At 40.1% G+C, this 25753-nt stretch overlaps 2 protein-coding genes across 2 annotated transcripts; one reads left to right on the top strand and one right to left on the bottom strand.

Moving 5' to 3' along the window:
- sf3a1 (splicing factor 3a, subunit 1) lies at positions 1 to 22102 on the bottom strand. The gene is made up of 16 exons (XM_078421573.1): positions 21772 to 22102; positions 17355 to 17467; positions 17072 to 17261; positions 14597 to 14854; positions 14291 to 14365; positions 12969 to 13119; positions 12173 to 12369; positions 11271 to 11388; positions 9481 to 9666; positions 8062 to 8183; positions 7280 to 7519; positions 6877 to 7081; positions 3589 to 3737; positions 2609 to 2710; positions 2066 to 2137; positions 1 to 818 (listed from the first exon to the last, which is right to left on the bottom strand). The coding sequence occupies exons 1-16, from the start codon at positions 21826 to 21828 to the stop codon at positions 717 to 719; spliced, it is 2337 nt and encodes a 778-aa protein (XP_078277699.1). The 5' UTR covers positions 21829 to 22102; the 3' UTR covers positions 1 to 716.
- A 103-nt stretch (positions 22103 to 22205) lies between these two features.
- LOC144605910 (coiled-coil domain-containing protein 157-like) lies at positions 22206 to 25286 on the top strand. Its single transcript, XM_078421571.1, has 2 exons — positions 22206 to 22273; positions 24942 to 25286. Exon 2 carries the CDS (start codon positions 25035 to 25037, stop codon positions 25284 to 25286), a length of 252 nt encoding a protein of 83 aa, XP_078277697.1. The 5' UTR covers positions 22206 to 22273; positions 24942 to 25034.
- Positions 25287 to 25753: the final 467 nt, after the last annotated feature.

Here is a 25753-nt window from a genome sequence, read left to right as displayed (position 1 = left end):
TATTTAATAGAAGATCATGCAAGGGCATAAATAAACTTAATTCAAAGAATTTACTTAAATGGCAGAATAAGGAGTATAGAACCAAAAATGATTTTTTGACATGACAGAAAATTCATTTTCACATTTAAAATGTGGAAGCTTTAGTGAGAGTTTAAGGAAAAAGGCTCCACAAACATTCCATAATGGAAGGGCATTAGGATCACAGAATGAATGTGTACAGCAAAGAAAAATACTTTTAAAAATTGTAATGTTCACAAATTATAATCCAGTCACGAGAACTGATATATTTTATTTAAAATATTCAGAGCTAAACACCACACAATAATCCTACATAGGAGCAGGAAAGATAAACTTAACCAAGAAGGCTTTTGTCCACAGAGTTCCACCAAAAGTGAAAATGAAACTTTAGTTTGATCGACACATTTTTTCAGACTTTCTGATCACAGACTATTATAGTGAAAATACTATTCTGTGACCGTCTAATCACAAAGTATAATATTGAAGAAACTACTTTTAACATAACATTTAGAATTAACTTTAAAAAAACTTGAATTATTTATTATTACTGCTCTAGTTTCATTTTTTAAATTGAGAAGCTGCAACTGAATTGCCTATTACATGAGTTAACATTTTAATCCACTGTAGTTTAAGAATGGATAGCTTCGATTCACATTTCCATAATGTGTAGAAAGACGGTGATAATTTGAAGCAACACGCTACTTCTTTCGACCTCCGCGTTCTTTTAAGGCAAGGTGGATAACTGAGCCACTGGTCACATTGTAGTAGGCCAGAGAGTTAGAATCTTTAATAAAGATGCCCTGGAACAAAAATGGAGTTAGAGTTTAAACAGAGTTTAGCAAATTGGAAATGATTTTTAAAATGCAGATACTATAAAGGTGAAATGAAGACACAAAATACAGGAAACACTCAACAAATCATGCTGCATTCATGGAATTACTTAATATTTCAAGATCTCCGTGTTTCCAACATTTTCTGTTCAACTGAAATTTAGTAACTTTACCAACTAGGAGGGTTATTTATAATCTTCTGATGAATGCTCTTCATAGCAAAACAAAGCATTATTTCCATGATTCAAATCAGAATGAAAAGCAATGGTAACATTGAAAAACAGATTCTTTTTAAGAATGTAAAATCCCATGTCTTAACCTTCTGCAAAGAAAGCCAAGTGCATATCACACAACATTATGAACCAATTAAATAATTTCTTACATGTTAACAGTTAGGTTTTTATTGTTCATTGCGCAAAGACCAAGAATTACTGATAGATAATAGACAATAGACAATAGGTGCAGGAGTAGGCCATTCAGCCCTTCGAGCCAGCACCGCCATTCAATGCGATCATGGCTGATCACTATCAATCAGTACCCCGTTCCTGCCTTCTCCCCATACCCCCTCACTCCGCTATCCTTAAGAGCTCTATCCAGCTCTCTCTTGAAAGCATCCAACGAACTGGCCTCCACTGCCTTCTGAGGCAGAGAATTCCACACCTTCACCACCCTCTAACTACCTAACCATAGCTGGATCTACGTGATTATCACTTACTGCTGACCTCAATCAAAGTTGCTCACAAGGATCTAGAAATCATTGTGGGTAGATTTGCCCTCGTTGCTGATAACTTTATCTGAACTCAGCTATGGAGGACCCATGATGCCAGGCACCATTCATTGATCAGTGAAGAATTCTCACAACCAAGAAACTCTTTTGAACAGAATGAAATACTGATTTTAATTTTGTTTAGTAATTCATAAAATGTACAATGAATATAAGCAATTAGAAAATAAAATGACCATTTTAATAACTAAAAAAGTTGCAGTTAAACTACAATCACTAAATTTGCTTTTCAGTAATAGAGATGGTGTGCAGCTTGAATGACTCATGTACCTCCATTTAACAGGCCAATTTATTTTGATAATTTTTAAGTGAGAACGCTTTGCACAGTTGATATTCTCATCATCGATTACAACACCTGTTTTCGTGTTTGGCAAATGCAGAATCCAGAGGTTGCAAGTAGGCTCACAGTCAAACAACACCGTGCAATGCCTACCTCATACTGAAGCTTCTGTTTACCAGCGGGCATTCCTGTAGCCTCGTGGATTTTCACCTTGACAACAGACACCTGAAAGATGCAAAAATTAAAGTAAAATTATATGCATTTCAGAGGGGGGACCACTGGGAGGGAGAGGGAAGAACAATGGAAGAACCAGCATGGGGGGACTGCTGTCAGGGAGGGGAAGGGGGAAAGAACAAAGGTACACCTGGCAGGGAACACTTTTTAACTTTGTATGCAAAAACAAAGAATTTCACTGTACCTAGCTAGGTACAAGTGACAATAAAGTATCATCACCATCAAGTATAATAGGTTAGAGTCAAGGGAAAGATACAGAGCATAGAATATAGTTCTTGCCATTGTAGTGAAGCAGTTCCAGAGATAAAGTCCAATATCCTCAATAAGGTAGAAGCGAATTAGGCTTACGGATGGCAATACATAAAACCAGGAGGTGGTAATCTCAAAGTTTTCATTATTGTTTCAAGTATTATAACCCATATAACAGTTAATGCATCTCACATTTCCAAAATGAATACATACCTGATCTGTAAGAGGGAGTGTGAAAACGAGGACCTGGCCATTCAGCTTCCATTCCGACTTATCCTGCATGTTAGGTACCTGTATCTTGACTGAGACTGGGCCCTGAAAGAAAAACAAGGGGGCACATTGGGAGTTATAACCAATTTTTAAGATAAAAATTTACATTGTATGCATCAAAAACAGTTACTTTCTGAAATAGATCTGTGTCACATCCCTACAAATTTTCAACTGATTCAAAACGGCAAAACCAATGGTTGTATAAAGTGATCTACAAAAGGTTTGATGAAACATTAAAAAATTTATATTCGGCTGTTTACTTAGACATTTTGGCAATTTATATGGTGCAATCAAACAATCCAAAATCAAACAAAAGTATTATTGCCGTTAAATGGTAATACTTTGAATCCCCTCATTTTGGACTGTACAGTTCCATCACTTTTTATTAAAATTAAGGTAAATGAAACTAATTTAGATATGATCAGTCCAATACCTCTCTGTATCCTGGTAATGCACGTTCTATATGTAAATAAACATAGCACAAAAAGTAGGGAAATTTGTGTTTGGTAGATCATTTCTTTGTTGTAACAATGCTTCTTGGCAATAAATCTTATACCGTTGGAAAGCCTGTTTATTTCCTTTTTAAATGGTGCCACATTTGTAAGGAACATGCATTTGTGGGATGAGCAGCAGAGCTGAGTAGGTGGGTTGCGCCCATGAAAAATCTGCCATCGGGTTAAAAATAATATTTAACCGGCAACCATCAAATCTAGCACTATGGCATCGTCTTTCAAAAATCCTCAAAAATTAGTTAATAAATTAAGTGACATATTTTCAAATAATTACACAACAGGTACATGATTTTTTACTGAAATGTCACTAGATACATTTAAACACAACTGATCAAGCAACGGTCATTATAAATGTTACACAAATAACATTAATGTCAAGTTTAAGGACATTGGTTTCTCATAGACACATACCTTGCTTCTTCGTAGAAATTCTTCCTCTGGGATAAGATTTTCCTCGTTTTTCATCTTCTTGGTTGCTGGTTCATCATCTAGTGGGGGAGGGGGTCGTGGAAGTGAAGAAGGCATTGGGGCAGGAACGGCTGGAGGTGCAGGTACGAAGGCTGGACATCCAAGCGGAAAAAAAATCCTGTTAGAACTTCACAATTGTTATTTTTAACCACAATTCCTTTTCTATTGGTATTTTTTTTTTTTAAATCAAGGTCACATCTTTCATAAATTCAAGGAGCAGAATTAGGCCATTCGGCCCATCAAGTTTACTCTGCCATTCAATCATGGCTGATCTATCTTTCCCTCACAACCCTATTCACCTGCCTTCGCTCCATAACCCCCGACACCCTTACTAATCAAGAAACTGTCAATCTCCGCCTTAAATCTATCCATTGACGGCCTCCACAGCCCTGTGTGGCACAGAATTCCACAGATTCACCACCCTCTGACTTAAGAAATTCCTCATCTCCTTCCTTAAAGAACATCCTTTAACTTTGAGACGATGACCTTTTTTTCTAAAGGCCTCTGGACCTAGACTCTCCCACTAGTGGAAATCTTCTCCACATTCACTCTATCCAGCCAATGTTTCAATGAGCTCATCCTTCAGAACTCCAGCGAGTACAGGCCCAGTGCCATCAACACTCGTCATATGTTTAGCCAATCATTCCTGGGATCATTCTCGTAAACATCCTCTGAAACCTCTCCAATGCCAGCACATCCTTCCTCGGGTATGGAGCCCAAAACAGCTTACAATACTCCAAATACATTCTGACCAGTGCCTTATAAAACCTCAGCATTACATCGCTATTTCTGTATTCTAGCCCTCTTGAAATAAATGGTAGCATTACATTTGCCTTCCTTACTACCGATTCGATTTGCAATCCCAAGACCCTTTGCACCTCCGATTTCTGAATTCTCTCCCCATTTCGAAATAGTCTATGCCTTTGATTCCTACTACCAAAATGCATGACTCCATACATTGCTATGCTGTATTCCATCTGCCACTTCTCAGCCCATTCTCCCAACCTGTCCAAGCCCTTCTGCAGAATCCCTGCTTTCTCTACACTACCTACCCCACCACTTATTTTCAAATCATCTGCAAACATGGCCACAAAGTTTTCTTATCCAATTCATTGATATACACTGTGAAGAGAAGCCAGCCCCAGCACTGACCACTGCAGAACACTGCTGGTCACTGGCAGCCAACCAGAAAAAGCCCCCTTTATTGCCACTCTTTGCCTTCTGCCATCCAACCAACCTGCTATCCATGCTAGTATCTTCCCTCTGATACCATGGGCTTTCATCTTCTTTAGCAGCGTCACGTGCGGTATCAAATGACTTCTGAAAATCCAGGTAAACCACATCCACTGACTCTCCTTTGTCTATCCTGCTATTTACTTCCTCAAAGAATTCCAACTGGTTTGTCAAGCAAGATCTTCCTTTCACAAAACACTGTTAACTTTGGCCTATTCTATCGTGCGCTTCTAAGTACTCGGAAACCTCATCTTTTATAATGGACTCTAGACTCTTACCAACCACTGAAGTCTGGCTAACCGGGCTATAGTTTCCACTCTTCTGCCTCATTCCCTTCTTGAACAGCAGTGTAATATTTGCAATTATCCAATTGTCTGGAACCACCCGACTCTAGTGATTCTTGAAAGATCACAACTAATGCCTCCTCAATCTCTAAAGCCATCTCTTTCAGAACCCTGGGGTGCAGTCCATCCGGTCCAGGTGACTTATTCACCTTCAGACCTTTCAGTTTCCGAAGTACCTTCTCCATAGTGATAGTTATTGCATTAACTTCCACCCCCTGAATTTCCGGCACGTTGCTGGTGTTTTCCACAGTGCTAACTAATGCAAAAAAACATTCATTTCATCTGCCATTTCTTTATTCCCCATTATCACTTCTCCAGCATAATTTTCTAGCGGTCCAATGTCCACTCTTGCCTCTTTCTTACTCTTTATATATCTAAAAAACATTTGTTATCCTCTTTTATATTATTGGTTAGCTTACTTTCGTATTTCATCTTTTCTCTTTGTATTGCTTTTTTAGTTATCTTGTTTTTATAAAAGCTTCCCAATCTTCCAAATTCCCACTAATCTTTGCAATGTAATACGCCTTCTCTTTTAGTTTTATGCAGTCTTTGACTTCGCTTGTCAACCACGGTCGCCTCATTCTCCTATTAGAATCTTCCTTCCTCTTTGGAATGAAAAAATCCTGCATCTTCCAAATTATTCCCAGAAATTCCTGCCATTGCTGTTCCACCGTCATTCCAGCTAGGGTCCCTTTCCAATCAACTTTAGACAGCTCCTCCCTCATGCCTCTGTGCTCACCTTTGCTCAACAGCAATACCGACACATCCGATTTCTAACTACACTTAAAGCTCATCCACTTTGTTCCATAAACAAATTCAAATGCATTCAAATATAACGCCTTTAATTCCGTATTCACCACCCCTCTTCTCACATTGGTCCCGACTTTACCTGACCTCAGTCTCTTATCTTTTCTTAAACTTTCTGTCCTATTACTTCTGGAGACTTCCGTAACCTCTCCTGCACTCTCCTTCCCTTTAACTTCCTCCGTACATTTCCAATTTGTTGACCCCACCACCCCACTATTTAGTTTAAAGCCCTATCTACGGCCCTGGTTATGCGGTTTGCCGAGCCCCATGTCCTATCTGGGTTCAAGTGAAATCCATCCCTTCGGAACAGCTCCCTCCTTCCCCAATACTGGTGCCAATGTCCCACAAATTCAAATTTCCTTGTGAATTTGTATGCATTGGAGGTGAGGAAATTAATATCCAATCTGGCAACCATATTTCCAAGTGTGCTTGCAATAGAGTTGGTCAAAGATAAAATGTTGGGGTCAGAACACAAACTTATTCTTTTATCGACACCAGGGAGCACAGACGAGACAATCTAGTATTCCAAAGCTACGCGTGTACTAGCCTGGATTATAGGATCAAGTCCCTGTTTCTAAACTTGCATGTCAGACTGCTTTCCTATTTCCACTGCCATCCAACCCCATTTTCTCAACCATCCCTCTTTATACTATCCCCTATCTTAAAGCAGATGGAAAGATTTTTATTTCTTAAAAATAAAGCATTTGTATTAGTCAATTTCCCGTCACTGCTTAGGACCAAACAGCCTTTTCCTATGTCTTTATGCCTTTCCAAAATTCTCAACAAGGATGCAATGAGAACGACAGATGTCAGATACACATCCAGCTGATATTGTAAATAGCTTTACCAGATGGCACCACCATGGGTGGTCGGGGGGTTAAAATCGGCGGTGCTGAAGAAGACATTTGTACTACATTAATTCGTGGTCCAGGAATCATTCCTGACATGGAAGCTGATAAAACTGATCCTGGCGCTAAGCGAATAATAGGAGACATCGGTGGCCTGGGAATAACAGGCATCGATGACATAATGCTCCGCACACTGGGTGGCATCTGGATAATAAAAAAAAACAATCACAATTTTACTTTCACTAATAGTCCAAAAAATAAAATACTTTAGTGTCAACTTTTCTCATTTTCAGCTTCCATAAAGAATTATGCTCTTAATAAAATGGCCATGCTCAATTACATCGTACCATTAATGGTCTCAGACATACAATCAATCATTCTCAAAATATTTGCCAAACTTACAGAAGGTGGTCTGGGCAGTGATGTGATTGGAGGAGCATTCATTGAAGAATTTGTTGCAGATGAAAGAGATGACAGTTGTGATAATTCAGGTTTGCTGGGTCCAATTTTGTCCTTGGTATCGTCCTCGGGAACCAGTCCTTTGGCCTTGTGGATTGCTTCAATCTGCTCCTGCAGTGTAATGTTGGCTTGCGCAGCCTGTTGTGTACGTGCCATGCTACCAGAATGCCCATCCCAAGTAACCTTTACCATAAGGTAGGAGAAATATAAGCAAAGATTAATGGCTTACTTACATGTTTTAAAGGTTATAGCCAAAATAAGCACATCTACAAATTTTGCAAAATCACTTCACCGGATGTTTTTATACCTTCACTTTGCATAAATTTATCCAGACAAACTGATATAGCTGTCTGCTTTAACGAAGGCAATTAACATTTACTGTTTGATCTTTAAATGACTTTGTAGACTGAACAAGCAAACTGTATATCTGTCAACAGCACTTCCCGTAGTTTCATTTCCGTTACACGCTACTTGAAATACAATATGACTTTCCTACAATCTGGAAAAAGGTATTCGATTACAATATTGTTACTCATTTCCTTTACTATTTTTGTGAAAGGAAACACTTTACTGCCAATTATATATTTTTGTAAAATTATGCAAGGGAAAGATCACATTATTATTTTGAAGCTACAGTACTAATATTCCATAGTAAATCTGCCACAAAATACGATTTGAGCAGTGACTAACTTGTCTAAAATTTGTAAAGTAATGGGCGTACATACCTTTTCTTCTGGCTTCTGTATTTCCTCCTCACCAATCTTCTTTCCAATAGCGGTTTCTTCCACACCAAAGATATCAGTACGTCGTTCCGCCAGCTGCTTCAAGCTACTTTCAATGTCCAGACCTGTTAATAAAAACGGCTCGGATCAAAAGATAGTTGGATACTTTCCCTGTCCTAACTAATAATTGCTTTTGGGACTGAAAGCTCAAAGAAAGGTGTCTCTGTGTTCCTGTAAGGGCAGTTCAGCAGTTAGTGCTACTACCTCAGTGGTACCCAACTTTGATTCTGACCTTGGATGCTGTCTGTGTGAAGTGTGCATATTGCAACTGGGATTGTAAGTGTTAAGGCGTGTTAATAATTTAAATTTCTTCTGTAAATTACCCCCGGGTGAAGTTATTGGCAAAATAATCAAAATGAGAGATGTGGGCACATGGGACAGAATAATTTGAAAGGTTACAAGAAAATAGGAGGATTATGACAAACAGAATTACTCTACTTGGAGCTGGTATGGATTCAATGGGCCAAATGACCACCTTCATTGCCATTAAGTCTGCAAGCAATACTCAATATCTCAATTGTCACATGCACCTAGGTACAGTGATATTCCTTTTTGGCATCCAATTCAGTAAAAATCTTAGTATACATAGGCACAATCATACTTAAGTATAAGAGTGCAAGAATAGTAGTTTACACTACTTATGAAATATTGTTTACTTAAATAAAATGAGCTATTAAATATTAATAAATTAAAATATTAGTGTCAATTACTCCCATTAATTAATCAATAAAACAAAATATCATTTCAGGCTATACAGAATGTATGTTTCTATGCTGCCAATGACTGGCTTGGTTCAAAGCATAGTACACAAGAAGTAATGTATGCCGAGGTAAAGAAAGTGTTGGAGGAACTCAGCGGGTCAAGCAGCATCTGTGGATGGAGTTGATGGAGTGAATGGAGAAACAATGTTTCAGGTCAGGGCTCCACTTGAAACTCAAAATAGAGTTGAAATTGTAGAACTACATTGGATTATTCAGCAAGATACGCTATCATTGAGGATTAAAGTGCAAAGTTCCCATGAACCCAACAATTACAGTTTGATATCTATAGTGACAGTGTGAGGTGGTCCAGACAGGACAAAACAAAAGATGACAAGGTGCCCACGAATAACCCTAGAAGCTATGTATACAGCATGACTGGCAGAAATTTTGGTCCGTTTAAATGCGAGTGTTTGGGTGACTTGACAGCATCAAAAGGGGAAAATAGATTTTTATCCATGATTGCATATGTCCATTATTTTTTAACAGACTGGATAAGTAAGCTTAACCACAAGCATGTAGGAGGGAAAGGACCACCCCCCGCAAAAAACACAAATTCCAATGTTAACAAAGTACTCCGCACATCATAATGAACCCTACTTGCCTGGAGCATATACTTCATCTTCACTCTGCTTCTCTCTGATGGAACGTTCACGCTGCTCCAGCCAACGTGGATCCAACAGCCCAATCCGCATGTGCTCTTGCATTTTGCTCGCTGGGATCTTTTCTCCAGTGATTGGAGAGATGAGATACTCGTCAGGTGCTGGCGTACCAGCCACTGGTTTCGAAGCTAGATGAATCAAATGTAAGAAAACAAGCTCATTAACTCCAAATCCAACCTACACAACAACTTAGTAAAATATACAGAAAAGGAAACTTAAATGAAAATACATGTTCACAATAAAATCACTTTTAAGAAAGGAAACCTGCCACTTGTGAATGTTCTGGCACATCTCTGACATCAGTCCTGCTAAACACAGTTTACCTGTAATGCTCTACCAGCATCTTCAGTACTAAGAACAACTATGTTTTTAAATGGTAGAAACTAAAGGGTAAAGAGATAAATGGTTTGTGTTTCTGATAGTGGTGGTTAGTTTCAGAAATATTGATGAACATATTGGGAGATCACCCTCCTCTTCCCCCCATAGTGCCCTCGTGCTTATTTTTTCACAAAATGCTGGAGTAACTCAGCAGGTCAGGCAGCATCTCAGGAGAAGGAATGGGTGACGTTTTGGGTCGAGACCTTTCTTCAGTCTGAAGAAGGGTCTCGACCCGAAACGTCACCCATTCCTTCTCTCCTGAGATGCTGCCCGACCTGCTGAGTTACTCCAGCATTTTGTGAATACCTTCAATTTGTACCAGCATCTGCAGTTATTTTCCATTACTACCTCATGCTTATTTTAGTATGCGTTTATGCATTGGAAACCCTAGAAATAAATTAGGAGAGTGCAAAAACAGCTCTAAAGAAGTAGCCAAGAGTAGAGCTGTCCGATGTAATAATCACTATTCATACATGTGACTATTTGGAATATTTTGAAATTCTTTCCTGGTTTCTAAATACAATGGCTAAGTGTACAAAATGAAGTGCGTTTACCTACACACAGCACATGTGGCATTCTCTATCAAAATTGGTGCATATGTTCAAAAGGGCAATTCCATGGCTATTCCTATGACTAGGATATATTTTCTCCAGGAAATACTGAGTTATGATGTCATCTTGAATTACTGCCTGAACTCATTATCTGCTGGTTCAAAATGAAAGCTTTATAAACCAAAGTGAACAAGTGTTGCCTGTTCATACACAATCTACTTTTTCTAGCTACAGCAACTTGTTAGTATCGAGATAAACAGAATTAGTAGCAGGAGAAAGCTACATAATTTTGGGGGGAAATTCTGTACAAAAATAATTAAGATATAATTAAAATTATAAACCAATTCAAATCTGTTTGGCTTGAAGTTTAGATTGTACAGTACAAATTAACTGCCAGCTAGTAATGATTTCTGCGTTTACAGATTCCTTCATTGAATTTTGATATATCCCAGTGATCACCAATTTTCTTTTTTTTTTTAATTTCATGGTTCCAAAATCATTTAGATACAAAAAATATAAATTACATGGCCACAGGAGAATTTGGCAGTTGGGTAAATCAAGTTGGCAGAATCGTAAAGACTAAAATTAAATTATATGTTTAGAATGGAAACTCAAGTATACTCCAAATTAATTCAGAAAAATGGTTCGTTCTGTTACACTAATAAATTGTGTCCCATGTTCCCGTCCTTTAATGTCTACCAGGCTACCAGTCCATTCACATGATTATAATCATACCAGATGAATCAACACCCTTTAGACCATTACAACTTAAGTTTACCTCCAGTCAGTGTTTGCAAACTCACCTTTGGGATCATAGTCTTTCCTGATGATAACCTGATCTGGGGTAGGAGGAAGAGGTGGAGGCATTGGATTATCAGGAGGCGGTGGCACTTTCTGGCTTTCGTCTTCTTCATCTGATCCCTAACGTAAAACATTCATAGTTTAAAAAATGGGAAAATATTTCACAAATCAAATATTTGCAATTTTCACCATTTAATATCCTCTACCTATTTTGAAAGCTTACAGCATATCTCTAATGAATTCCGAATCTAGACGACCCACACGCTAGCAGCATTCTTTCCCCGATTGCTTCTGGGGAAATATTCTATCTAAATAGAACTAGACTAAACTGAACAACACACTATTAGGTATTCCACACGCACAAAATGCGACGAGCCGTTTCGTTCATTTTAAACTCTGAGTGTGATTGTATCTTGCAAACAATAAAATAAATGACTCCAAGGAACCTTGCATCCACCTTTATGCCAAATCGCAAATAACAACAAAGAGATTACAAAATCAAATGGTTCCTGCCATTTGGCTGTTTGATGTCATTTGAAGAGTCAGTATGAAGTCAAAAGTAGTTGATAAAAAATGTTCACCTGCAAGTAAAAGCAGTCAATTTTGTAAACTTTTATAAAGGAATTTATGAACGTGGACCAAAAAAATGCTTACTTGCTTTGTATTTGAACTATTGTCCAAGTTTACTTACCCACTTAGTTTGTAAGTAAGTTCGTATGTAACTAAATAAATTTCCATCAGCCATAATCAGATTTTCAACAATAAGCTCAGTTATTCCATAAGTAGTCTCCAATACTGTTGGCTAACTTGCTAGCACCCCTTTCTTAGAGAATCAAACTGAATGAGAAAATATTTAATCAAAGAGATTCTTTAACAATTAGCAGGATCAATTTTACCAGTATACCTCATCCATATCTTGTACTTGCGTATCTTGGTCTAACTGTGTTGGGGTCTCTTCTGGTTTGTCCTCAGATTCTTCAACTTCATCATCAGATTCAACCTCCATTTCAACCTCCTCACTCTCACCAAATTTCTCATATCTCTCCTGCATCAAAATACGAGCTCCAAGTTCTTCTGGGGTAGTTGGTGGAGGGAAATGTCCTTTAAGTAGAAGGGTTATTATTAAGATACACATATTAAAAAATAAAATAACCTTGCTTTTTCCCAGAATTATACTGACTGCAATATATTAAACAACTTGTGTAGACTATAAGAACTGTATTTATATGACACTGGAAAAATATCAAGTATCCTTAAATGTGCAAAAAAGGTTTGATTTTGTTTTGAAAGAACCAAGGCAAGGATTAAATGGATGGATGTGTTTTGGACAATGATACATTATATATCGGCTAAACTGAATTTTAGTATATCTGGCAAATTTCAGACAATCTAAGTTAAATAAATAATTACACAATTTTTTAATATCAATTTTCAAATCATCACTGATGACAAGAGCTTGTATTCGAATTCTTAAAGCAAGCAATCTCAAATGTCTAGAATCTCATCGTTATTTTTTCATTGATCTTTCAAACCAATTTAATGCAACAGCAAAGCAAGTTTAAAAACAAGATGTGCAATTATAGGATGCCAGAAATACAGTGAATGTAAAGCAAAATGTTGGTAATTTTAGAATATTGCGTATTTATTGGTCGTTAAATACAAAATCAAATGACGGCCTAAAGTATGGTATTAGTATTTACCTTGCTCACTTGGCTGGAAGTCAACAGTTTCCACCACCACAAAGTCATGCCAATCAATCTGTGCATAGGCTACTCTCTCCCTTTCCCGTTCTTCCTCCTCTTTCCTCCTTTCACGCTCCTGAAATTTGGCCCATTCCACTCGATATCTCACCTGCCATTAAAAAAACCCACAATACATGCACTATTGAAACACATGGCCTTCCATTCTAATGAAAATAAAATATTTTATTTCACAAAAAAATATTTCCTACGTAACACAGATGCTATTGGTGGAGGGTATGGGTGTTTGGGAGCAGAGAGATAGCAAAATGATGGGGCAGAGTATCTTTGCATTCAGGTAGAATGGCTGGTATAGTAAATGATAAATGGCACTCATACATCCCCTGATGAAAGATTACTGCAAAATGCTGAAACTCAAATTACTGCAAAATGCTGAAACTCAACAGTAAGGCCTTCTGCCATGGCAGGTCCTTCTGCTAACAAATCTCACCATGGCCAGAACAAGTAAAGAGCACTTCAGGAAATGTATTTTGATCCAGAAGTTGATCATAAGTTGAACAGTTGGTCCTGAGAATAAGGTAAAGTTTAAGATGATGGTGATTTTTTCTATTACAAATCTCAAATTGTGGAGTAGAGAGGCAAATAAATAAATGGGTCTTTGTCCAAAACATTATGGAGGGCACTATAGTTGGAGATTAACTTTTTGTCCTCAAATAGATTATTACTTGGTCTCATTTGGATATTTTAGATTAAAATTTAGATTAGGTCGATGGAGAGAAATTGTTTCCACTGTTGAGGAAATCTTGAAAAAGGGTAAATTAGAAACTTTCAAATTAAAAGTTGTTTGCTTACAAGAAAAGCTAGGAAGTAATTCTTCGCAGAACAGGTGACAGAACTTGGAATATACATTCCAAAAACACCTGCCTAGTCTAGGTCAAAACCAAGCATATAAATAATACGAAACAAAGGTGGGTAGATGAAAAGAAGATAAAATCAATAGTGGTCAAAAGTGAATGCCAGAACTGGCCTGAGAGAACAAATGGCCTGCTCCTGGTGCTTTGTTCCATTTCTGATTAAATCTAAAAGTGTTGTGTGCAGATGAGAAAAAGCTTGGGAACCTCTGCATGGGAATTCGACAAAAACAAATTTTCACACTTTTTGCATTAAGAATTTTTTTAAAAAGGAGCATTAATCCCCAAAGGGTTTACGTTAAGATATTTTAGCTTACTATCGATTATAAATATACATTACAGATGCACCAAATGTTCAAGCAAGCATTATGGTTAGTCAAATACCAGTCACGAAAAACACAAATATCTAACCTGATCCAAAACGTCTTTTGGGTTTTCTGCTTCCTTTTTCAATTTCAGAAGCAATCCCTTTGGCGGTATTAAGATCTGTGAAAAGAACAAAAAATAACTCTGGCATTTCAGTTTAAGTCAGGAAAAGTTACCTCGCAGTCAAATACCCAAATCACCAATTCATTAACAATTTATCAAGATCAACTGCATAAATCTACACCCTTCAAGCTGCAACCATTGAATTTCAAATGAAATGATTCAGTACTGTGGCTTAGTTCATTGCAATTGGTTTTATTCACATATAATAAATTGCATTTTAACTTTTACCTTTGTATACTGCTCCACTAGTTTGGTGAAATAGTTGAACAAACTGTGCTGGGGTCGCAGAAAGTCAAACTGATAGTTACGTTGTTCTTTCTGCATCAGCTGAGTCAAAAACTGACGACCATTTCTTGCAACAAATTGAGCAGTTAGCTTCACGACATCCAAATCAAAGGCTGAGATAGACGGAGGATCAGCAACAAATTCATATTCAGGTGGGGGTTCCTTGGGAACAACCGTTTCCTGAATCACTTGAGCTTGTACCTGAGAGAAAATATATATCAGAATTTGTAAGATCACTAATATTTATAGAATATAGAACAGTACAGAGCAGGAACAAGCCCACAATATTTGTGTCAAACCTACTGCCAAGATATACTACTCTCATCTGCCTGCACACGATCCACATTCGTCTGCAACATCAGTAAACATCTCTTCACCCAAGCTTTCCATAAGCAAGGACTCCAGACAGATCCCCGCAGGACATCTCTCGTAGCTTCCTGGCCAATCTGTGTGCCTGAACATTATCCTTGCTCTTTGCATCCCGTGGCTGTTATTACGAACTGAATGAATAATGTTCGTTGGTTTCAACAAACTTCAACTTTAGGCAAGCCTGTCATAAGGAGCTTTATCAAATGCCTTTTAAGTTCATATATATAAATAACATTCACAGATATGTCCTACATATACACTTAACCACTGCAGTCGTCTATTCAAAAAAATTTGACATGCATGATATAACCTGGATCTACATAACCAGCTGAAAATGTTCAACATGTTAACCCAGTCTATCCCAAGTTACAGATTATAGTAAATTCCTGACAAGAGACTAACCAGCCTATAAATCTTTGATTCTCCTCTCATGTTGCTTAAATAAAAGAGTAACATGCTAAATTTTCCAATGGCAAGAAGTATGGAAAATCAAATTTAGGACATCAATATTCTCTCTCACTCTTTTTCAAACCATGAACTGAAACCATTTTTCACTCCTTAATGCTGTGATTTTTCCCGCATTAATTTTGCAAATCCCCATTCCCACAGTAATATTAATTTCCTTGGAAAGGCATACCTCATTAAATATTGACATTATTGTTATTCAACATACCAGTAATTTTTCAAGACAACCATATTCTATCTGACTATCCATTTTGCCCTAATACAGCGATTTTTTTCTTGCAGTTTTGGTATCCTTGCAACTAATTTATCTATCTAATCCTTCCAGAGTAGAAAAGCATCCATACATCAATGTACAACAATATCTAATTTTCCAACACGACCTGATCTGATTATTTCAAACTAAAAATGTTAAAATCCTCCATAAATGGATGATTTAAACCCCCCCCCCACCATTAAAACTGCTCTGCTATTACTACATGCATGCCTTCTTTCTGCATTTAGACAATAGACAATAGGTGCAGGAGTAGGCCATTCAGCCCTTCGAGCCAGCACCGCCATTCAATGCGATCATGGCTGATCACTCTCAATCAGTACCACGTTCCTGCCTTCTCCCCATACCCCCTCACTCCGCTATCCTTAAGAGCTCTATCCAGCTCTCTCTTGAAAGCATCCAACGAACTGGCCTCCACTGCCTTCTGAGGCAAAGAATTCCACACCTTCACCACTCTCTGACTGAAAAAGTTCTTCCTCATTTCCGTTCTAAATGGCCTACCCCTTATTCTTAAACTGTGGCCCCTTGTTCTGGACTCCCCCAACATTGGGAACATGTTTCCTGCCTCTAATGTGTCCAATCCCCTAATTATCTTATATGTTTCAATAAGATCCCCCCTCATCCTTCTAAATTCCAGTGTATACAAGCCTAATTGCTCCAGCCTTTCAACATACGACAGTCCCGCCATTCCGGGAATCAACCTAGTGAACCTACGCTGCACGCCCTCAATAGCAAGAATATCCTTCCTCAAATTTGGAGACCAAAACTGCACACAGTACTCCAGGTGCGGTCTCACCAGGGCCCGGTACAACTGTAGAAGGACCTCTGTGCTCCTATACTCAACTCCTCTTGTTACGAACTTCCTTTCAGTGACTGATGCACTAGGACACCCAGATCTCGTTGAACATCCCCTCTTCCTAACTTGACACCATTCAGATAATAATCTGCCTTTCTATTCTTACTTCCAAAGTGAATAACCTCACACTTATCTACATTAAACTGCATCTGCCATGTATCCGCCCACTCACACAACCTGTCCAAGTCACCCTGCAGCCTTATTGCATCTTCCTCACAATTCACACTAACCCCCAGCTTAGTATCATCTGCAAATTTGCTAATGGTACTTTTAATCCCTTCATCTAAGTCATTAATGTATATCGTAAATATACAATATACAATATACATTTATACATTTTTAACCACATCAGCCATGGGGAGCTATCTGGCCACAACTTTGTTTAATGTTTCTTAATTTTTAACCCGTTAAATAGGAAGTTAGTTGTACATCTTCCTCTTGCAGTGAAATTACTTACTTTCTGTGGCAGCTGCTGTTGTTGCATAACCTTTGGAATAGCAGCTGAAGGTTCTTGGCCTTTTCCCTCCTTGAACTCATTAACTTTATGTCGATAATATGCATGGTAAGGATCATTTGGATTCAAGAAGTTAAACTTGGAATTGTTGATTTCATTCTGACGAATGCGGGCTTCAAATTCAGGGCCATTTCTAATCAACGCAAAATAATATACCCATTTAAAGTTGGACCATCACTGTACGACAGTAAACACACATTCACATTTGACTCAGTGTAGTGCCTACCTGGCTACAAAACTGGCAGTTTTGTCAACAATGTTCCTGACCTCAGGAGGAGGGTAGATAATGCCAACAATGGGTTTGGAAGATAAGGTTTCTTCTTTTGGTTCTTCTGGTACCTGTAAAATAAAGATATGCAAGACATACATTATATGTTAAAAAAATAAATCTTTTTACTAACCCAGGTACTTGTGGTATGAATGAATGAATGATTGTCACAGTGAAATTCTTTGCTTGCATACCCAAGGTATGCAAATAGTCGACACATAAAGGACGCTAACTGAGTTACAAAGTATCCCACGCCAGGGCCTCCTTTGTTGTCCCCCCTTCCCCTCGCTCCAGGTCCATCTTTGTTCTCTTCCTCCCTCCCTCCCAGCCATTTCCCCATGCTGGGTCCTCCTTTACGCTTACCCCCCTCCCTCCCAAGGCGGTGGTCCACCTTCATCAACCTACAAATAGGAGGAACGGCTTATACGTCCCTCCCAGCCCAACCCAGTAGGTAAGATTTGATGTAACCTCGGCCTCAACTCCACTTTCCGACCTGTTTTCCATAATCATTGACCATCCAAAGTTAAAAAAACTGCCCAACTCAACCTTAATATGATTCTATTTACAATAGAGTATTTATTGATCTAATCCTACCCAGGTCCTATCCTTCACCTATTTCTGCACCAGTAATAGCTTCAATTTCCATCTTCCCAACTTCATTTTCCAATCTACCTCTTTCTTGTCAACCCCATCTCAAATAAGCCATTTCAAAACAGGACCACAACTCTCAACTTTGATTCCCTCTTCATCTGTATTTCAAAAGCCATTCTTCTCCTCCAACCGTTCTAATAATGCTACTTCTTGTATCAATGTTCTGATCGCTTTCTTTTATTTCAAAAGTTGATTCCTCTCCATTGTGTCCATTTCATCTTTCTTCCCTCACCTTTTCCATACCCTCAGCTGCATAAAGACATCCTGCTCGTTATTGCTGCAATAGCTTCACGTTCATCATTTCACCTTTTATCATTTCCCATCAATTTACAGCGCAAGGCTACCACATTTTACACGGAACTGCTAAAGTCTTGAGCAGAACATGGAGTGCGTTGTTTCAGATCAGGACCCTTCTTCAGACTTAGATATATTAGGTTGGGACCCCTCTTCAATCTAAGTCTAGAGGAATGTCACGATCCGAAGCGTGGCCTATCCAATCCCTCCACAGATGCTGCCTGACCCGCTGATTTGTGTCTTTTGTGTCTATATTTGGTATAAACCAGCATCTGCAGTTCCTTTTTATTACACAGAAAATGATTGTTGTTCCATCTTATCAATGATGGTTTGTGTGCTCAGAATCTGCTCCAATCCAATGCAGAAATCCTTCCTCATGAGTCTCATAGAAACGGAGCTGTCTATTCTCTCCACAAATGCCTAACCCCCTGTATTTGCCAGCATTTTGTGTTGCACCATAACAAGTATACTGTCAGGTTGCATCACAGATTGCTTTGGGAATAACTCTGCCCAAGACCACAAGAAACTGCAGAGAATTGTAGATATAGCCCAGCCCATCACACAGACCAGACTTCCCTCGACTGACACCATCTAGGGTTCTGAAAGAGGTGGCTTTAGAGATCGTGGAGGCATTTATAGTGACATTTTAAGAATCACGAGAGACAGGAGCGGTCCCAGGTGACTGGAAAATTTGCCAATATTACCCCGCTGCAGAAGGGAGCAAATCAGAATAGTGGGAACTATAGGGTGGTTAGTCTGACTTTGGTGGTTGGTAAGATTTGAGAGTCCATTACAAAGGATGAGGTTACAGAGCACTTAGTTCACGATAAAATAGACCAAAATCAGCATGGCTTTGTGATGGGGAGGTCTTGCTTGACAAATTTGCTGGAATTCTTTGATGAAGTAAATAACAGGACAGACAAAAGAGAGTCAGTAGATGTTGTTTACTTAGATTTTCAGAAAGCCGGAGGTTTTCGGAGGTGCAAAGGGTCTTGGGAGTGCTGGTGCAGGATTCCCAAAAAATTAATCTGCAAGTCGAATCCATAGTAAAGAAAGCAAACTCAATGCAAGCATTTATTTCAAGAGGGCTTGTATGCAAAAACAGGGATGTAATGCTGAGGCTCTATAAGGCACTGGTAAGGCAGCATTTGGAATATTGTGAGCAATTTTGGGCACCATATCTGAGGAAGAATGTGCTGGCTCTGGAGAGGATCCAAAGGAGGCTTACACGAATAATCCCAGGAATTAGTAGGTTAATCTATGATGAGCGTTTGTCAGCACTAGGCCTGTACTCACTGGAGTTTAGAAGAATGAGGGGGAGGGACCTAATTGAAACATACCGAAAAGTGAAAGGCTTGGATAGAGTGGATGTGGAGAGGATATTTCCAATAGTGGGAGAGTCTAGGACTAGATGAGGAGAAATAGGCAGAAGTCAGCATAGCTTTGTGAAGGGGAGGTCTTGCGACTAGGAAGATGAGGATAAATTTCTGAATCTGTGGAATTATTTGCCACAGAAAGCTGTGGAGGTCGTCAGTGGATATTTTTAAGGCAGAGATAGGTAGATTCCTGATTAGCACAGGCAGGAGAATGGGGTTAGGAGGGAGATCGATTAGCCATATTTGAATGGTGGAGTTGACTTGATGAGCCAAATGGCATAATTCTACTCCCATCACTTATGGCCTTAGGATCTACATTTTATGCTGCCTTGGAAAAACAGCCAACAATCGAAGATATGTCCTACCCCAGTCATTCCTGCATCTCCCCACTCCTATCCCGTAGAAGGTACAGAAGCTTGAAAGTGTGCACCATCAGACTCAGGGACATCTGTTATCAGGCTTCAGAACAGATTTTCCATAAGCTAGGGTATTGTCCAATTCACTATTTTGTGAACATTGGACTTTGTCTATGAAACCAATGCGCTCTGTATCTTGCTCTTCGCTTCATCTTTTATGCTTATGACTGACTTGATTGTATTTATGAATGATATCTGATTTGATTGAATAACATGCAAAAAAAAGTTTTTTACTGTACCTCTGTAGATGTGACAATAATAAACCCATACCCAAGCTCAATCGACAAGCATTGTTTTGCACAAGTTGCCATCAATTCATATTGTAGACCCAAGGAAATGCAGATGCTAGTTTACAAAAAAAGACACAAAGTGTTTCTATTCCTTGGAGCACCGGAGGCAGACGAGTGATCTTATAGAGGTGTATCAAATCACAAAGGGGATAGATAGGGCGAATGCGCAGGTCTTTTACCCAGAATAGGGAAATCAAGAAAAAAAATTGATGGGCAAGTTTTTCCAACAGAGAATGGTGGGTAAATGAAACAAGCTGTCAGAGGAGGTAGTTGAGGCAAGTAATATAACAACATTTGGACTGGTAAACAAGTAGGAAAGGTTTAGAGGGAGAAAGGTCAAATGCCAGCATCTTGGTTGGCATGGACGAGTTGATCTGAAGGACATGTTTCTGTGCTGCATGACTCCAAGTGCTGGAGTAACAGCGGGTCAGGCAGCATCTCTGGAGAACATGGACATTTCAGGTTGGGACCCTTCTTCAGAGATACTACCTGCCTGACCTGTTGAATTATTCCAGCACTTTGCATCGATTTTTGTAAACCAGCATCTGTAGTTTCTTGTGCCTATATCTCAATGCACAACCGCTGCCTTGCTAACTGTAATAACCGATGGAGTATGCTTTAAGAAAGTCAACCCAACAACGTTTAACTGTCAAAAGGACACAACGTGCTGTTCAGGCGACGGTTAAGGTGACGTTTTCGGTTGAGACCCTTTTTCATATGTACCGAAAACAGAATGAAATTCTTACATGCAGCAGCATGACTGGTCTCGAAACAATGTACCCATAGATAAAATAAACGCAAAAACTAATAAATGTTTTTTTTTTAAAATACATTGGTGCAAAACAAAAGCATGTACTCCCTTGTGCAAGCATGTCGTAGTTTGTTGTGTTCAAGAGTCAGATGGTTGTTTTGGAGGGGAAGTTGCGCTGCGTCTTCGAGATTCAGGAACAGCTTCTGCCCAACAACCACCAGCAGAACTGAAGATAGACACAGAATGCTGGAGTAAATCAAAGGGACAGGCAACGTCTCTGGAAAGAAGGAATCGCCAGAGATGCAAACTGACCCGCTGAGTTCCTCCAGCATTTTATGTCTATCCTCGGTGTAAACCAGCATCTGCAGTTCCTTCCTACACATCAGAACTGGGTGGGCTTCTCGCTGTGATAAAGAGGTGGGTATTGGCGCGATGTTGCTGCACATTAACATTGGACTGCTCCCGGTCTCGGGCCGGGCGAGACAGCGGGGCCTGGGCCGCGGCCACGACCTGCCAGCCTGGCGGAGGCCGGAGGCGGCGTCAACACTGGAATCACGCATTTTAATTTTTCCCCCCTTTTTTGTTCTCACAACACACCTGATTTTCGGTCTGAGGTGGCTGCGGCGGCAGCACCTGCACCGGCCCGGCAGGCATGGTTACTGCTTCACGGCGGCCTCAAAACAACAGCTCGACTGCCAGCCGCCAACCTCCCTGGCAACAAGATGGCGGCAGCCGGCCCCAGCACCCGCACCCACAAGGAAGGGGGGGGAGAATCGGAGGAATTCTTCCCAGGTCCGTTTTTCATGCGCATTTACGTCCATCAGCACCTCCAATGTGGATTATATATTAAATATTGTGAGGATTCACTCGTGTCTTGTCCTTCTAATGTCACTTCTGCTCACATACTGAAGTTAGAATGGTACGTCCGCACCTTTCGAAGTGAATGTGGGTTTCAATGGTACAGCCATGGACGTCAACACGCACGACGCGGACGTCATCCCGCATTGCGTGCCGGCGTGCATCCATGGCAACGCGCCGAAAACAGCGAGAGGGAAGGCGACGGTGGGCCTCAGGAGGTGATGAATAGTCCTGATCACAGGTACATGTCATGGTGGTCGGATAGTCGCTCAATGTGTCAGTGTCTCGCTGATTTAGAGGAGAAAACAGTTTTCTCCATCTTGGGGATCGAGGGGAACTTGCTTTCACAGCGGTTTGAATTAGTTTAGTCTATTATCACGTGTACTGAGGTACAGTGAAAAGCTTTTGTTGGATGCCTACCAGAGCAACATAGCAAAAATAGGTGCAGGAGGAGGCCATTCGGCCCTTCGAGACAGCACTGCCATTCAATAAGACCATGGCTGATCATCTAAAATCAGTACCTAGTTCCTGCTTTTTCCCCATATCCCTTGATTCCTTTAGCCTTAAGAGCTAAATCTAACTCTCTCTTGAAAATATCCAGTGAATTGGCCTCCAATGCCTTCTGTGGCAGAGAATTCCACAGATTCACAACTCTCTGGTTAAAAACGTTTTTCCTCTTCTCAGTCCTAAATGGCCTACAGTTTATTCTTAAACTGTGACTCCTGGTTCTGGATTCCCCAACATTGGGAATTGTTTTCCTGCATCTGGCCTGTCCAATCCTTTAAGAATTTTATATGTTTCTATAAGATCCCCTCTCATCCTTCCAGTGAATACAACCCAGTCGACCTATTCTTTCATCATATGTTAGTCCCGCTATCCCGGGAATTAACTTGGTGAACCTACACTGCATGCCCTCAATCGCAATAATGTCCTTCCTCAAATTAGGAGACCAAAATTGCACACACTACTCCAGGTGCGGTCTCACCAGGGCCCTGTATAACTGCAGTAAGACCTCTTTGCTCCTAAACTCAAATCCTCTCGCAATGAAGGCCAACATGCCATTAGCTTTCTTCGCTGCCTGCTGTACCTGCATGCTTATTTTCAATGACTGATGTACAAGCACACCCAGGTCTCATTGCACATCTCCTTTTCCGAATCTGACATCATTCAGATAATAATCTGCCTTCCTGTTCTTGCCACCAAAGTGGATAACCACAATAGACAATAGGTGCAGGAGTAGGCCATTCGGCTCTTCGAGCCAGCACCACCATTCAATGTGATCATGGCTGATTATTCTCAATCAGTACCCCGTTCCTGCCTTCTCCCCATACCCCCTGACTCCACTATCCTTAAGAGCTCTATCTAGCTCTGTCTTGAATGCATTCAGAGAATTGACCTCCACTGCCTTCTGAGGAGGCACAAAATGCCTCACATTTATCCACATTATACTGCATCTGCCATGCATCTGCCCACTCACCCAACTATCCAAGTCACCCGGCAGCCTCATAGCATCCTCCTCGCAGCTCACACTGCCACCCAGCTTTGTGTCGTCCGCAAACTTGGAGATGTTACATTTAATTCCCTCGTCTAAATCGTTAATATCAACGTTATTAAATAATCGTTAACCAGTCAGCGAAAAGTCTGCACATAATTACAATCAAGCCATCCAGTGTACATATACAGGATAAACGGAATAACGTTTAGTGCAATGTCCAGTAGAATCTGATTAAAGATAGTCCAGGGGACTCCAATGAGGTAGATGGTAGCTCAGGACCTTGCTCTCGTTGATAGGATGGTTCAGCTGCCTGATAACAGCTGGGAAGAATCGGTCCCTGAATCTAGAGGTGTGCATTTTTACACTTCCATGCCTCTTGCCAGATGAGAGATCGGAGAAGAGGGAGTGTCCAGAGTGAGACTGCTCCTTGATTATGCTGGTGACCTTGCCAAGGCAGAATGTTTTGTGGGTTCTTGAGCAAAATACTAAGTGCTGGAGGAACTCAGTGGGTCAGACAGCATGCATGGAGGGAATGGACAGGCAATGTTTCAGGGCTGGACCCTTCAGACTTACAACTAAATGCAATATTAACTCCGAATACCATTTGAAGTACTAATATTTGATGGTGTTACAGGTTACTATATAACAATGCTTTTCCCCCTACCCATGCAATCAGCATTTTCAGTTCCTTGTTTCTATATTTTACCTATTCCAACTTAAAATCTCCACAAGGTATGCCTCTTTTGAAGAAGTTCCCCTCCTCTCTCTGACAGTTCCCCTCTCCCTCCCCCCCCCCCCCCCCAACCCCTGCATCAGTCTGAAGAAGGGTCCTGACCCACACCTCTGTCTACACAATCTCCTGGTTGCTAAATACTTTAACTCCCTCTCCCATTCCCACACTGACCTTTCTGTCCTGTGCCTCCTCCACTGTCAGAGTAAGGCCCAACGCAATTGGAACAGCACTTCATATTTCGCTTGGGCAGCTTATAACTCAGTGGTATGATATTGATTTCATGATATTGAAAATTGATTTCTCTAACAAGTAACCCTTGCTTTCCCTCTTTCTCCATCCTTCCCCCACCCTAGTTCCCCAACTAGTTTCACTGTCCTAATTAATTTAACTGATTGTCACCTAACAATTCCGTAGCATTATCTGCTTTGATTTGTTGTTTTCATACCTTACCCTTCCATTTCTCCCTCTCCCCTGGCTCTGTCTGAAGAAGGGTCTCGACCCAAAACATCACCCATTCCTTCTCTCCAAAGATGCTGCCTGTCCCGCTGAGTTACTCCAGCATTTTGTGTCTATCTTCCAAAACATCACCCATCCTTTTTCTCCAGAGATTCTGCCTGACCCGCTGAGTTACTCCAGCGCTTTGTGTCTATTCTTGACCTAAATACTTTCTCATTCTTACAGGTGAATTGTGCTTGATCAACAGTGGCAGAGGAGTTATTGTATGGTCGGAGAATCTAAATTTGCAGTGAAATAGCTCGCAGAAGAGCATTTAAAATGACACTACTTCTTGGAAATCAAAACTGTTTGGATGGTTTGCGTAAGGATGTCACAGATGTACAAGGGGTAATCATCGATGTGTTTTCGCGGGTTGGTGCAGTTCGTTATCCATCGTGGAAGTTTCCAGATAAAACTTCATGTGATTTGGATCTTGTTACATTATTGGAGCGTTTTGATTATATGGAAGATGACCCAGAATTCACACAACACTCCCATGTTGTGCTGTTTGAACTCGTGATTGACAGGTAAAATACAATTAATTCCTTGGCCCTTCCCCCGTAGAATGCACTGATTCTCAGTGGAATTCCAACCAATGTACATGCAGTGACTATTCATCGAGGACTTATTTCTAACCATTTCATAGGTAAAAATAATTGTAAAGGACTAAAATCTTAAAAGGAGAAGTGGAGAATGAGGTCAAAAGTTAACAAGACATTTGTTTAGCTGCCATAGGGGTGGTTTTGAAGGAAAGCCGATCATAGGGATGTGTCTGTCGGAGGTGCATGATTTATAGCTATTGTTAGAGCATGCTCGTCAACTCCTATACAGAGTTCTGTCACAGGGTGAGAGGAACCCAAGGTCTCCAAAGAAACTCTTCAAAGACTGCATCAAGGACCACCTCCAGCACGCAGGCCTATCCCCAAAAGAACTGGAAACCCATGCCCGTGACAGGCCTGGCTGGCATACAACCACTGGCATTCAGCAGTTTTGAAGAT

This window comes from Rhinoraja longicauda, chromosome 25 (genome assembly GCF_053455715.1).
Source record: "Rhinoraja longicauda isolate Sanriku21f chromosome 25, sRhiLon1.1, whole genome shotgun sequence".
Classification (NCBI taxonomy): Eukaryota; Metazoa; Chordata; class Chondrichthyes; order Rajiformes; family Arhynchobatidae; genus Rhinoraja; species Rhinoraja longicauda.
This window is presented reverse-complemented; position numbering and strand designations above follow the sequence as displayed.

Bases quoted from the DNA above. Each gene is read 5' to 3' on its own strand.
- sf3a1 (XM_078421573.1), bottom strand. From the start codon at position 21,828: ATGCCTGCCGGGCCGGTGCAGGTGCTGCCGCCGCAGCCACCTCAGACC. The intron at 7,520-8,061 runs GTATGTACGCCC...CTTATGGTAAAG, and splicing joins TACAGAAGCCAGAAGAAAAG to GTTACTTGGGATGGGCATTC. The intron at 2,711-3,588 runs GTATGTGTCTAT...TTTTTCTTTCAG, and splicing joins AATTTCTACGAAGAAGCAAG to GGCCCAGTCTCAGTCAAGAT.
- LOC144605910 (XM_078421571.1), top strand. From the start codon at position 25,035: ATGACACTACTTCTTGGAAATCAAAACTGTTTGGATGGTTTGCGTAAG.